The sequence below is a fragment of the Zonotrichia albicollis genome, chromosome 3 (genome assembly GCF_047830755.1).
Source record: "Zonotrichia albicollis isolate bZonAlb1 chromosome 3, bZonAlb1.hap1, whole genome shotgun sequence".
NCBI lineage: Eukaryota > Metazoa > Chordata > Aves > Passeriformes > Passerellidae > Zonotrichia > Zonotrichia albicollis.
In genome coordinates this window covers 110,060,186-110,074,072 of record NC_133821.1, presented here as the reverse complement: position 1 = coordinate 110,074,072, position 13,887 = coordinate 110,060,186, and the positions used below count along the sequence as shown (strand labels likewise).

At 33.8% G+C, this 13,887-nt stretch overlaps 1 protein-coding gene across 4 annotated transcripts in view; it reads right to left on the bottom strand.

Annotated features, from left to right (window-relative positions):
- EYS (eyes shut homolog) overlaps positions 1-13,887 on the bottom strand; it is a 790,428-nt gene that overhangs the window by 335,597 nt on the left and 440,944 nt on the right. For all 4 annotated transcript variants that reach the window (XM_026791587.2, XM_074538459.1, XM_074538460.1 and 1 more), the window contains 3 exons: positions 9,154-9,278; positions 5,413-5,537; positions 1,872-2,124 (listed from right to left, as the gene is read on the bottom strand). In XM_026791587.2, coding sequence (XP_026647388.2) covers positions 1,872-2,124; positions 5,413-5,537; positions 9,154-9,278 — 503 coding nt within the window. The remainder of the gene's footprint in view (positions 1-1,871; positions 2,125-5,412; positions 5,538-9,153; positions 9,279-13,887) is intronic.

Below are 13,887 nucleotides of genomic sequence, written 5' to 3'. Positions count from 1 at the left end.
CAGCCCGTGTGGCAGAAGGTGAGGAAGAGCCATCTGCGTCAGGTACGGCTGCAGGTGCCATATCAGCTGCTGCCTGGTGACAATAAATCTCTTCCAAGCACCTGGAAACCTTGACAGACACTTTTATCTCGGTATAAAAACACCCCACCACCTCAAAAAGTTTCTCTGAATAGAAATGAGGTACTTGACAGAACACCAGCTGATAAAGGCCAGAACCTACTCCACTGCAGATGTTCTGTGCAGTCCAGGTAACAGGGTGTACTCATGAGTTCTTTGTTAGGCACAGCAGTCATTTGTTTCAGTACAGTACAGCTAATATCCTTGTATAAGGCAGAACTTGAAGCAGGATAACAGGTATGTAAAAATAAATGGTTTGTCATTAAAATTTTACAAATTTCTGTTTGTGACTTGTGCCAATAAAACCAAGTAGGATATCTCATCATTAGGGGATTCAAACAATGACAACTTTTCAGTATCCATCAGTAACTTTATACCTGAAGGTTTTGTAGGAAGAAGAGCACTTGATCAGATTGTTCCAAAAATATTTTAAGAGTTTACAAATAGATGTGTGTTTTGAACTCAGAACTACTGTTAACTATGTCAGTGAAAAGTCACTGTTGAGATACACTACTCAGCTGAATGTTTCAGAAAGTACCCTGATTTCATGAATGACAGATCTCCTTGTCTGGATCATGCAGTTTTGTCTCCAGTATTAGTTGAATTTCCTCTGTGGTCAGCTGTTTAACATCACCCAATCATTTTGTCAAGTTTATGTTTGTCTCTTTAAAGAACATAAGTGATGAAAATGATGATTAGGAGACAGTCTTTGCAGAAAAATAGACAATATCAATAAAAAAATGGAATATGAGTATGTGATTCTTGTGAAGGAAAAGTCAGAACGAGCAGTTCTGTCAATCAGTCACTCACTCAGTCCATCCCAAGAGAATTCTGTATACCATAACCCAACATTCTCTATAAATCATTTACCCAAATAAAAAAAAAAAAAAAAGCAACATTAAAAACAAACCTAAACAAACCAAACCAGACCAAAACAAAAAACCAAACAATCCCCCCCAAAACAACTAAACAGGAGTCAGCTTATTTTTTATACAAGTAATCACTTTGAAGATGTATATAAGCAAAAAATTCTGAAACCATTTGTAAAGAGAATGCCTATGTAATACTATTTTTAGTAAAATGAAGAGGCCACAATGTAGATACAATCTTCATAATAAAATGTTGCACTTCTGTTACTTTTGACTTTTTTGTGAATGTTTTAAAATAACAGGATAGGAAAATTATGGCATGCCAAAAACATCACTACAAACAATAAGAATGGCAGGGACTTTGAGAGGTTTGTCCAATATGTATTTTAGTCTAAAAACATCTAGATGCACAGAAAAAGAAGCACTCAGAAAACATGTGAACTAGGAAAAAAGAATCAAAATCCCTATGGAGTAAGGCAAATTATCTTTCTCTCCTGCTGACTAGCCAAGGAAGAAGGGAAGATTGGCATTAGAATCAGAGATTACTGAACACAATATGAAGCACATGAAATTGTACACTCTGGCAAACTGAAAACCCAGCTAAATAAAAGTGTAGTTTTCCTTATTGGATGTGAAAAATGGTGGGAAAAATTCTTTTGAGAGAAGAGTAAGTTTGCAGTTACATATAAATGCAATTAAGAATGAATGTTGTAGTAAATACAAGAAAAATAGAAGGGAATACATGAAATAAAAAAATCTTAATAATTAAAATTAATATATTTCCAATATTCTTAGAGGCATTTAGAAGCATTTAAAAGCATTTTAGAAGCATTAACAAGGAAAGAAGTTTGATATATGCATTGTTCAGAAGCTCTTTCTACTCACCTTGGGACACTTCTCCTGCATGTAAATCAGGAGAGACATGTTTAGACCAAAGTTCCATAGACACAGCCAGTGCTGATGGAAGGTCATTGTCTAAAATTTCGGCAGGAAACACTTCAGCCACTTCACTGAGAATTTTCTTGCTTTGGGGCACAGTAGGTAAACAGGTGATATTGTTTATTCCATCAACACAAAGAAACCCAGTGGAGCAGGACTGTATAAGACAATCATTGTAATTAAGCTCACAGCTTCGTCCCTGAAAGAGAGTTTTCAAAAAAAGGACATATTTTGACGACAATTCACATTTCATAGTGAAGTTAGTTGCTTTCTTTTGATTCTAAAATATTTTTTGTTTATATTAAGCTGTTTACACTTTCAAAAGGAAATGCCATGTGGAAAATATTCCTTAACTAATGTAACAGTATAGTTTTAAATTTTATCTGACTAACATTTTGACTCTGATTATCAAGAAAATAATTTCTTTACAGACTTGTAATTGCATAGTATCAAAGACAATATTGTTACCAGTATTAAAAACTGGTTAAAATAATGATCTTCATATAGAATGTAGGTTTGAAAAATACTTTTTACAGAGGACTTAGCTGACTAAAAATTCTATGGCTTGCTCTGACTTGCAAGCTAATATTCTTTCCTTTTGTACACTGCAGCCCATTGTTTGTTGTCTGTTGTTACCAAATCTGCACACAGCTCCCTGTTAATACCTTGCATTCACAGATAGCGCTTAGAAAAGAAAAAAATATAGTGGCAGTCTCAAATTGGATCAGGCATTCATTTCCTATTTTTTTATCAAGAGTAACAATTCACGGGAAGTCTGAAATATCCTCCCTAGTAATAAAGCAAAAATGATCATATTCAGTGGTCTGTAAAAAAGGCAAGGAATAATTATGTGAATTAAATGCATTCTTGAAGTGTGAAATAAATATATTCCGAAGTCAGGCCTGGGTTCATTTTATTTTCACTTCTGTTGCAATGAACTAATAGACTACGTGAAGGGAGACAGCTAACAGCTATCCTAGAAGGATACTACATGTTTGATAACTGTGTAAAATATGTACATTTCATTCCTGAGGACATACATCTCTTACAACATATCATCAGGATATAATTTTTAACTGAATCTTCTCCTGCAATTGGAGCACATGTTAAAAAATCCAAGCCTTCTCTAGAGCTCAAAAAGCATGTATTCATTACACACTTTCCTTCAGACAAATACTTAAAAAGTCTTTCATGTCTACATAGCTAACTATTTACACAGAACTTGGGACAACTTGTATTTTATGAGATCTCTGTCAACTCTATTATATTGATTTATGATATTAAGAAACAATAGGAAGAACAAGAGAGAGAGAGGAAGAACTGTAGGCATGAAAACTGAAATCACTTTTTTTACAAGTAGTATAAATTATTTGGGGTTTAAAACAGAAGATGTTAAATTGATGGGTTTTGAGTAATTTTGATACATTCATGTTTGTTTCAATCAACTTCTTAATTTGTTTTGGCAAGCAGACAAGCTATCTGGTAGATTCATGGCATCTTATAAAATCACTCACTGTGTCGGTATTCCAAAGCACAAAGGAAAAACAGACCAATTAATATGTCAGTTCCCATGCATTTCCTTCTTGCTCTTTTCTAATTCCACACATAGAACAAATGATCAGTTTGAGAAGGCTCATAATCGTTTTTAATCCTATAAAACTTATGTTTCATTCTGACTTTCCTGCGATAGATTAGTACATTTTTATGACTACTACATTTAATGGCAAAGAGCATTTGATTACGATTTTATGACTCATAGAAACAAAGCAGATGTGGATAACCTCCAGTGTGCATGAAGGGTACATTAAGTAGCCATAGATAAATTTGATAGCACTGAAAGTGCCTGTAAATGCTTTAACAGTTTCCATGCAGGGGGATGGAATCATTTAACTTGCGCAGATTTGTACTTTAAAGTAGGTATATATCTATAGAGGGTTCCACTTAAAAAGTAAACACTTATTTCATATACCACTGACTATGCTTTTCTTCTGAAAATTTATGAGAGATTTCACAATCTATGCTTTATGATCCATACTTTGGGTAACAGTACAGACACAGACTACAGAAGATTTACATACACACTGTAGCTGGAGTTCTTTGAATACTTATTTTTCTGTGAATTTTGCTGTTTCCACTCCGTACCTACTCATTCTTAGGAACCAGAACCCATTGGGACCTAACAAATATACCGCTTGAGGTGTTTAGACCATAACTTCTTATTCTTGACACTGAAGATAGGTATATTAAAAATGTTTCTATGTTGGTCCCCCACCATGTTTTCCTACTTTTATATTCCTTCCCAAAGTATAGTGGAATTGGAGGCACTGAAGATGGAAAAATGAATAATGGAATAAAAGGCAAAGATGATACATCTTAAATTTCAGCTGCTTCAAAGGCTTGTTACTTTTCCTTCTGCAAGGGCTTGCTTGTTCTGCAACATAATGTACAATTAATACTCAAGCTATGTACTAATAGAAAAACTGCCCCCATGGGTCAAATATCTATCTAGCTCCATCATCAGTGAGATTTTAATGAATACTTTGGGAAGAAAACAGGAAGAAAACAAGCAGAGCTAGCATCTGGTAACTCACCAAATATACCATTCCAACTTTTGACAATAAGTAAATCAAAGACTCCCTGGACCAGAATAATATTCAGAAAAGTAATTTGAATAACAATTAATCTATCCTCCTTCTAACCCAATTTTGGGTTTATTTGTACTTCTGGTCTCTACAGTGTCACACAACACTGACTTGTACCAATAAATTTTGCGCTAATTGAAAAAATAATTTCTCTAAACAGATTTTAGTCTTTCTCTCTGGTGGTTTTATTTGGTATTCAGAAGTTTTTTGGGGATTTTTGGTGAGACATAAATGGTACAAAAAATTGTGAACCTGATCTTCTCCATTACAATTGTTCATGTAAGATAAGCATGAATATTTAAGGAAAAAAAATGAGATTATTGTAACGTAAGGATCAATCTGTTTTCTGTATAAAAAGACTATGGCCTTCAAGTGATGTATCCTTAATCACTACTTGACATTGTTTTGAAAGCTAATCTGCTTTAGAAGACAAAAAGGCAGCAGTTACCATGCTCTGTGGGAAGCATTAATGTTACCCTTACTAGTCTGTAAAATCCACCTTTCAAAAATGGTATTAATTTTTATGAGATGATAGTTTCTTCCTTCTCAGGATCATTTGTCAGTAAATTCAGTCAGATTATTTGCATTGTTCAGATCTATTTCTACCTACCAAGCCCTTATGGTAAAATACAGACTTTACAAAATTGTAGACAAAGAGTCACTGGAACAGGAAGAAATTCCTGGTGAATTCCTTGAACAAAGCATAAGTAATTTCTGTAAATCCATTCCATTCCATTCAAGAAGTATATGAAAAATTCTGAGCAAGCTTAAAAAGAAAAAGTATTTTCTGTGCAATGTTGAACAGCCAGGTAAAACGAAAGATAAGAGAAATTTCAGCATCTCACCACAAATCCTGGCTTACAAAAACAGGAATAACCAAAGCTGGGCTCCTTTTGAACACAGATACCATGTATGCAGGGGTTGGATATGCACTCATCAACATCCAACTCACAATGGAGGCCTTCCCATCCTGTCAGAAAACAAAAGCAAAGTAAACCCCAAAGCAAGACTCATTAAAATCTGTATCCACTTACTGAGTGTAAATGGAACAAAGGTATGGGTAACTATCATCCATTCTCACATATATGGAGATATATATTATGGGATGAATATTAAATTTTTTGGGCTGTGATTTCTCAGAGTAGAAAAAAATAAAGAAAAAAAGTTAAAAAGAGAAACTCTGAGATTCTTGTACCAGATCAATGAGCAGGACATTTTCTGAGCAAATAATTTGTGTTTAAACACTATGAGATTCTGTCTTCTCTCAGTTCATTAGTCTGATTACTGGATATTTTATTGATATACATTTCTTACTAAAATCTCCTTTACAAGTAAGTGCACCATAAATTAGAGGCTAAATTCTCATGTTGAAGCTGTGTTTTAGGTCATGTAATTTAAGCCTGTCTCGAACTTGCTCCTTGTAGGCTAAGTTAAAATGGAATCAGTCCATTTGCTTGGTAAATACAAACCCAGAACTCTGTAAAATATGGCTAGTAAATTAACAGCACTGACGTTCTGCCATGATATTCCCACTGCCCATTACAGATTTGATTTTTCTCCATTTTACTATTTCTAAACTAACTAACAAAGAAAACCCAACAGCCCCACAAGCTCCCTAGCAGTCCTTGGCTGCTGCAAATCTAGTTGCCATTGTTCAGACTTTGCCCCAGAGTATTCATCAAATGGATTCACCTGTTACATTCCAGTCTTGCTTTAGCTGCCCTGTTAGAAGAGCAGCCTGCCCAGTTAAAGACTTCACCATGAGCCTGCTGTTAATGCCAACAGCTGCTGTTGTTGCTTTTGAGCTGTGTGAGGTGCTGTTAGAACACAGTTTGCATCTCTCCATGCTGCTCCTGCACCTGAACAGCCTGAAGCTGCAGGCAAAGGACCTGAACATGCATCTATTATTCCAAGGGTATGGGGCTGCTACTGGGACAATAGCTGACAAAATTAATGATCCATTACAAAATGCATTTTTCAGAGCTACATCCATTCCCTTTCCTGGTATCACATGCTGTCACCACATGCTTCACTTTGTTCTCTGGAGGTTTTTGGAAAACTGCAATCATCTGCCTTGTTCCTGTTTCAGTCTTGGTACCATCCCTTTTCCATTTCATTAAATTACAACAGGGAATCTGTTGAGGGGTCTATCAGACTACCTCCCCAGTTGTTTCCCATTGCTGCCTTTATAGACCAAAAAATCCCCAATCCCAGCTCCATATTTCTATAGTGAAGCTAAGAAGAGAAATATAAGATCTATTATATGTGAACAGTCAAAGCCTGAAAAAAATGCCAATTTTTTTCCCCAGGTATTTCTACTTTTTCTCTCTGGATGATATTTTTTTTTTCTAATCCCTTTCTTCAGATGTGCAACTTTGAAAAAAGTTTCTCCTCTCAAAGATTCCCCTGCCTCTCCAAATTCACCTCTTTTCAGAGCTGTAACATTCTCATCTTTTCAGCCATTTTAAAGACTTAAATAACATTGTAAAATACCATATTAATTAAAAAACTCCTCAAGATACGTAAAAATTATGTATACGCTTAATGCATGATTTTTTTATTCTGTGTTTTTACCTAATGGAATTGTGATTTACAGATCTTTCACCCCTACTAGCACATGGTATTATTAAAAGGAATATAAAAGAAAGTCAGTCATGCTTTGGTTGGGAGGTATTTAAAATGTGTTAGCTGTAGAAGTGAGTTCCAAAGCCCCAGAGAACTTTCTCCTACTTATACCAAGAGTTTCCATGTTGCACAGAGACAGCAATCACAGTTCTTAGCTAGTGAGCAATTTTTAAATGTCTATATTAAAATATCTTTGATGTATTATTTTAATAAGCTTTAAAAATAAGGGGAAAAATGGACTGGACTTGGCAATGTATTCTGTGTTAATGACTAAAAAAATACATCTTAAAGTTTTTGAGTCATTAATATTGGTGGAGGGTGATATGGCCATATGCAGCACCAGGTGGATATGTAGTACTGAGGTTAGGCCATGACTCCGATTTTTTAAGATCAGAAAGATCTTTATTATCATGAATTCTGTATGAAAAAATAAAAAAAAAAATCACTCGTTGGTACATACATCAGAACTATAGTGTTTTTCTGAATTTTCAAGTATCTCTCTGATATTTTAAGAAGTTCTAAAAAATATTAAGCTGTAATCAATGTAGTCCTATTCATAATTAGCCTTTAGTAAGGCAAAGATACTTAGCCAAAGTATCTTATATGTTAGAAAATCATTCCTTATTATCAATTAAACAAATTAATAAACTGCCTCATTAAATTTCATTATACACATGCATGTATTTGCTTCAGTATCTTCCATACTTTTTTGAATAAGATCTCTTACATATAGTTAGCTGCATTAAGACAAATTCAGAATGAAAAAAAATGCAAAATGTATTAATATTCAATTTGCTATGTGCTTTTATTTAAATGTAGAACAAGAATGAGTAGAAAGACTCTAGAGAAGTGTAATATATATATATATATGGTCACAACTTCAGGAGAGTTTGCTAACATGTTTTTGCTTGTAAATGGAAACTGACAATGTGAACATATTTTGGCACAAAGTGACTAGATCAGATATATGGAGATAGCATGGGTTATCAGAATATTTATCATCCAGAATATATTTGAATTATCTCTAAAAGTAACCAGTAAGAAACCTTGTTGCAGTACTATCTCAGAAATCATTCAGCAGTGGAAGTGAGTAAAATACTTGTTTTAAACTGAAAAATTAGTTTCAGGAGCCAGGTACTGAAATATTCCTTAATTTAAGAGTAGCTTGTGTAGCAAGATGTTACTTATGCATATGGATTAGAAATCCTACTTATGTTGAGAAATGGGTTTTTATTAGCAGACATGACAGGAGATTGTAAGTAGTCCTGAACAGATTAAATTTGTGATTGCATGAAAATGCAGACGGACTGTGACCTTTGCTTTTGTAAAATTTTGATAAATATTTGTAAAATATTTTGATGAATACTAAATCTCTTATATTTTCATAAACCACTTGACCTGTTTTAGTTGATCTCTGTCAGAATTAGGAAACAGTTCCCATTTTTTAAGCAAGTGCCTTTTTTTCATTCTCTTTATAATGTTTAAAAAAAATTCTCTTAATCCCAGCCAGGAGAATAAGCTTGTAATCTTGTATTGTAATACCAATAAAGTATGCCTTACAACACCAACACTAAGGATAATAATAAAAATGTTATTTAAAGTCCTCAGAATTTCTTCTCAGTCAATTTCATTCTATACATAGTGAAATTATTTTTCTGTCAAGCAGTGACTATTTGACAACTTAGTCAGCAAGTTACATTAGTAAAGATCATAAACAATAAACCTGGCTCTAGATAATACTTCAGACTCCCTCAGTGAGCTGGCCTTAATTTGAAGGCTTTCTCATATGCTTACTGGAGTAGTTAATTCTCTTTAGATTTCATTCAAAAGTCTTGCCAAAGAGAGCATTTTTGCAGCTTACAGTTCTATAGATAACAAAACAGCTTGATATGGTTTACCAATTTTCTCACTAGTAACACTGATAATTCAAAACTATCATTGCTCTGTCATATGGCAGTTACCTTGTTGACATTTACAAGTGTATCCATTGATATGATCAGCACAGGTTGAGCCATGTAGACAAGGTGATGAATTACACTCATTAACTTCTATTTCACAAAATTGTCCAGAAAATCCAGCAAGACACCTGAAGAAAACAACATTTCAAAGTGTTATACTATACATAAATATCATATAAAATAGACCTTGTGTGGAAACAATGTGTCTAAAATACGTGCATTAACAAGACATCATATATTACTTTCTGTTTCAAGATATTTTACTGGAACACTTCCAAGCATCATGTTGTGATACATGCTGATCTTGTAAGGGATTTATATGACAAAACCCATCCAAAAATTTCACATCTGGACTATAATCAAGCATAACAGTCCCAATTAGAGTGCACTGGTTCTATCAAGGTGAATACAAACCTTTCTTTATGTACTCTTGGGAGATTGTCTACTAAAATAATTTAGCTAAGTAACTGCAGCCTATGTTTGAAAAACTGCCTGCTGACAACTGTGTGCTATCAAATATAAACCACAGCATAAAAGCTAATCTTCAGGACCCAAGCTTTAATTATTATTGTAGGTATAAAATATTTGTTTTTTTAAAAAAGCTTCTGGTTTTTTGTGGTAGCAAACTCTATGTGATAACTGCTTTCAAAGTAGTTCTATATGATTTCAACATATAGCTTACAAGACTTACAAGATCTTTAATGAAGTGAAAAAATCCTACTAATCTCATTATTAAAACATGTCTTTGTGTATATACACACACAGCTTTATGGATATATGCAAATATGTTCTAAAAAACAGGGTCCCATAATGGTATTAATAAAATTTACTCTTTTGAGATGTGTTGTACATGGTTGTGTTTCACATGAGACAATGTTTTCAAAAACTCAGTAACTGGGTCATACACACCTTATATGTTTTCTTGGGTCTACTGAAAAGCATAAAGGTTTATGTCTCACTTAAGAGGGAGATGAGTATATTAGCCGAGTAAATCCAAGCAGCCACGTCACCTACTCCTCAAGGTGCTACATTGAGTTAATTTGACATTTATAATTAGAATGAGGTACCTGCAGTGCCTACCTTAGCTTTCCAGATTGTGAAGCAAAAGAGGAGGATGGACCATAAACACGTGTGACACCCCTCTTGGAGGACTATTACACTATGTATCAGGAATTATACTTTGGTTTACTTTTGCTGTGACTATTAGACTATGTTTGTTTCATTTCATAAGGAATACACTCTGGGTAATGACAATTTGGAATCTAACAAGAAAATAACAACAGAACAGATTTGTCAAAGTCTACATCAACTACAGATGACAGCTATGGCATACTGCTTGGAAAATAAACTGAAGCACACACTACTATTTTTCAAATATCTAGTCATAATATATGAGAGAAAAAGCATGAAAAATACACCTTAGTGAGTGCGCCATAAGCCCACCTGTTTTTTCGTTGAAAAACGTTTTAAAAAAATCACTGAGAAGACACAATTTGGTCCTTTGATCCTATATGTAAATGTCAAAGCCCAGTAGTTAGAGCACAACTTCACATACCCAACATGAATCACCCTGGCATTCTCCTATGCTTGGTGGAATATGGAATGCAGAGGATGATTCTGCTCACAGAAATCTTAAATAGTTTTCTTCATATACCTTTGTTTTTAGACTGTCTACAGAGCATATTAAGGAAAAGAAAATTAAAAGATCCAGAAAAACCAAATTGAAGGGAGAAAATTTTCCCTGATATGAAAAGGATGGAGATAATATTGTACAAGGGGAAAAAGGCAACTACACACAGGGAATACTATGCCAGTTTAAATTCAATTTAACTTTATGCTTTGGTGCAATTGTAAGTATTTTATCTTAACAATAAAAAACCATTTACAGAATAAACCGGAAAAAAATCTACAATTATGTAAAATATCTGGACAGAACAACTACATCTATGTGTATCTAATGTGTGTGAGCTTGATATTTTAGTCTGTAAAAGTCAAACATTGAAGAAAGGTCTTTTTAGGAACTCTCCTGTTGGCTGCTTCGATTGGGCACATTTTGATATGTGGTGTGTATACTTGCTGAGTAGTAGACACCATTAAAGACTAGAACAGTCTTTACTGATCTCCTGTGGTCATAACTATTTGGAGCAAGAATGATTAGTGAAGCAGGTTGCTATAACTCCCATGGAGAATCAATAGTGTGGAATCAGCTAGATATTGCAGGTTACAGCCTGGATGAACTCTGTGAAATTTCATACTCAGAAAAGCTTGAGACTTCAGAGACTCAAGGCTCTACAAAGCCTTGAAACTTCAGAGATATAAACTATATAACTATGGGCCTAACTCATACTCTCACTGAGGCAGAAAAGTATATATATTTATCTATGTGTGTACATATAAACGTTTGGCAAAATAACCTATTTTTTACTGCAAGCTTTCCAAATATTTATTAAATTTATAATACCATATTTAGTGATTGTGGCACCACCAGAAATAGAAAAGTTTTGTGAATAGGACTTTTCTTTCAAATTGAAATTTAGATGAAAGGCTTAAGCCATGAAAGCACCTAGATATCCAGTATATCAAGTCTTACATATATCAATATATACAAGGTGCCGTGTTTCCATTGTCAGACAATCACTCAACTTACAGAATACTTTAGAATATTGGAAGCATTTAGCATAATGATGTGTTATATTTTTTTTGTAAAACCTGAAATAACACAGTATTCAGTTTGCCTCTGTTCATAAAACATGTTGTGATATAAAAAAATGCTTCATCACTGCAAAGACAGCCATGCTATTAACTAAATTATTCTGAGCAATTATGAAGCAACTAAAAGTAAGCTAAAACAACGGCTTAGTATCAGCAGCTTTCACAAATTTCCCAAAATTGCAATGAACTTTACACTTTGTTAAGAGTTTAATGAAGTTAACTTTTCTTAGGATTTGACTCCAATAATTTCTTAGCATTTTATTCACTCCCACCTTCCTTCATATCTACTCCTCTAAAAAAAAAATAAAAAGTTTTTGTTCTGCCATTCCACATTCTTACTTCCCTTCTTTCATTTTTTCTAGAACATTAGAAGGGACAGAAACAGTAGAATTTAAATACAACTGATATTAGAAAGTTTAAGTAGGTATGAAATACAGTTCTTGTTACTATAAATAGAAGTGAACATATCTGAAACACTTTGGAACATATTTTTATGTGTTGTTTGGGATATGGACATTCTGCAAAAAAACCCCAGAGGCTTTTAGATAGCTTTTATATGAAGGTATGATCACTGCAATCTTGTATGTTGATTACCATGTAATAGAAAACAATGTATGTCTTTGTAAGTAAATACATATCTATGTTTATCAGCAAATAGCTCTGAGAGCTTACCTAACAAAGTAAGCTGGTGCACTGGGAAGTCTGAGCCTTTAAACTTACAGAAGGATCAACATAAGATCAATAGTTTTGTTCTGAAACTATTTTTATCTGAAACTATTGTTCTGAAATAGTTTTGAAAGGTAGCAAAAAAATAGTGCTCATTTGCTGTAAGAATTATGTATTCACAATTTATTTATGACCAGTTTTAGGGATGTTGACAAAGATCTTTCTCTTTTCTGTCATTCCCCACAGATTTTTTCATTTCATATAAGATGCTGATGCTGACATACTGTGGTGCAAATATAATCCCTTTTATGTTATGCCTTTATATCAATCATTATCAGGAGTAATTATCTTAATTTGAGCATATGCCAAAGCAGCAGATGAACAAAAGACTGAAAAGAATGAATTAAATGAAGGATTTTGATCTATGACAATTCTTACTGCAGTCACAATAATTTTTTTTCTTTATTAGTATACTTTCAGCCTCAGAGAAAATCTAAAAGAATCCAAACATCAGCCACATTTTTCTCTACAACGTTGATTTATATCCTTTAGTAACTCACTGTTCTTTGAGACTGTTTTATATCTCATCATTTGAGTCCATTTTTTAAACCTGTACCCTTTTCTTTCTCTCTCCCTCTCTTTCTTCATCTGCCTTGTGACCTTTTACAGCTTATGAATAATTTGTGTATCAGTGAGATATGAGGTTCAGAAAAAACATGGTTTCTACAACACAGAAGTTTATTAGGTTTATCTGGAGCAATGATTAACAGCAATTGTACTTAGAAGAGAATGTTTATGCTGTAACCTTTACCTGCTTATGTGACTCAGTCAACCTGGTAAAATCAATGAATTTTGTGCACCAGTCCACACTATGAAATTTTTTGGAGACATCAGTTTTTCTTTGTGAGTGTTAGCCTTGATGACTTTGTTAATGTTTTGCTAATACCTCCAGGTTAGATAATTAGGATGTTGGGCAGAATAATAGATGAATGTGAAAAGCACATCTCCTGAGAAAATGCCTTAGCTAAAATTATATTGTAAATGTGCAATCTCTTTTGACATTAGTCATGATTTTTTTTTCCTAAATGTGCATTTTCTTTCCAAAATAAATCTGTTTAACTGCTCTACTGTAACAGGCCAGATTTGTCACTGCAAATTTACACTGGGATTGCTATACATTATTAACAAGCTATGAAAAGTCACTGGCTAAATGTCATGGACGCTGAGATATAGCAGCACCTTGGGATTCATATAGCAAACAGTTTAGTTTTAATCATCTTGGATCACAAGGTGCCTTGACATTTGCAAGGCAACTTTTTCCTTTTTAACTTCCAGTGGAATCACACCTCTATTATCTCA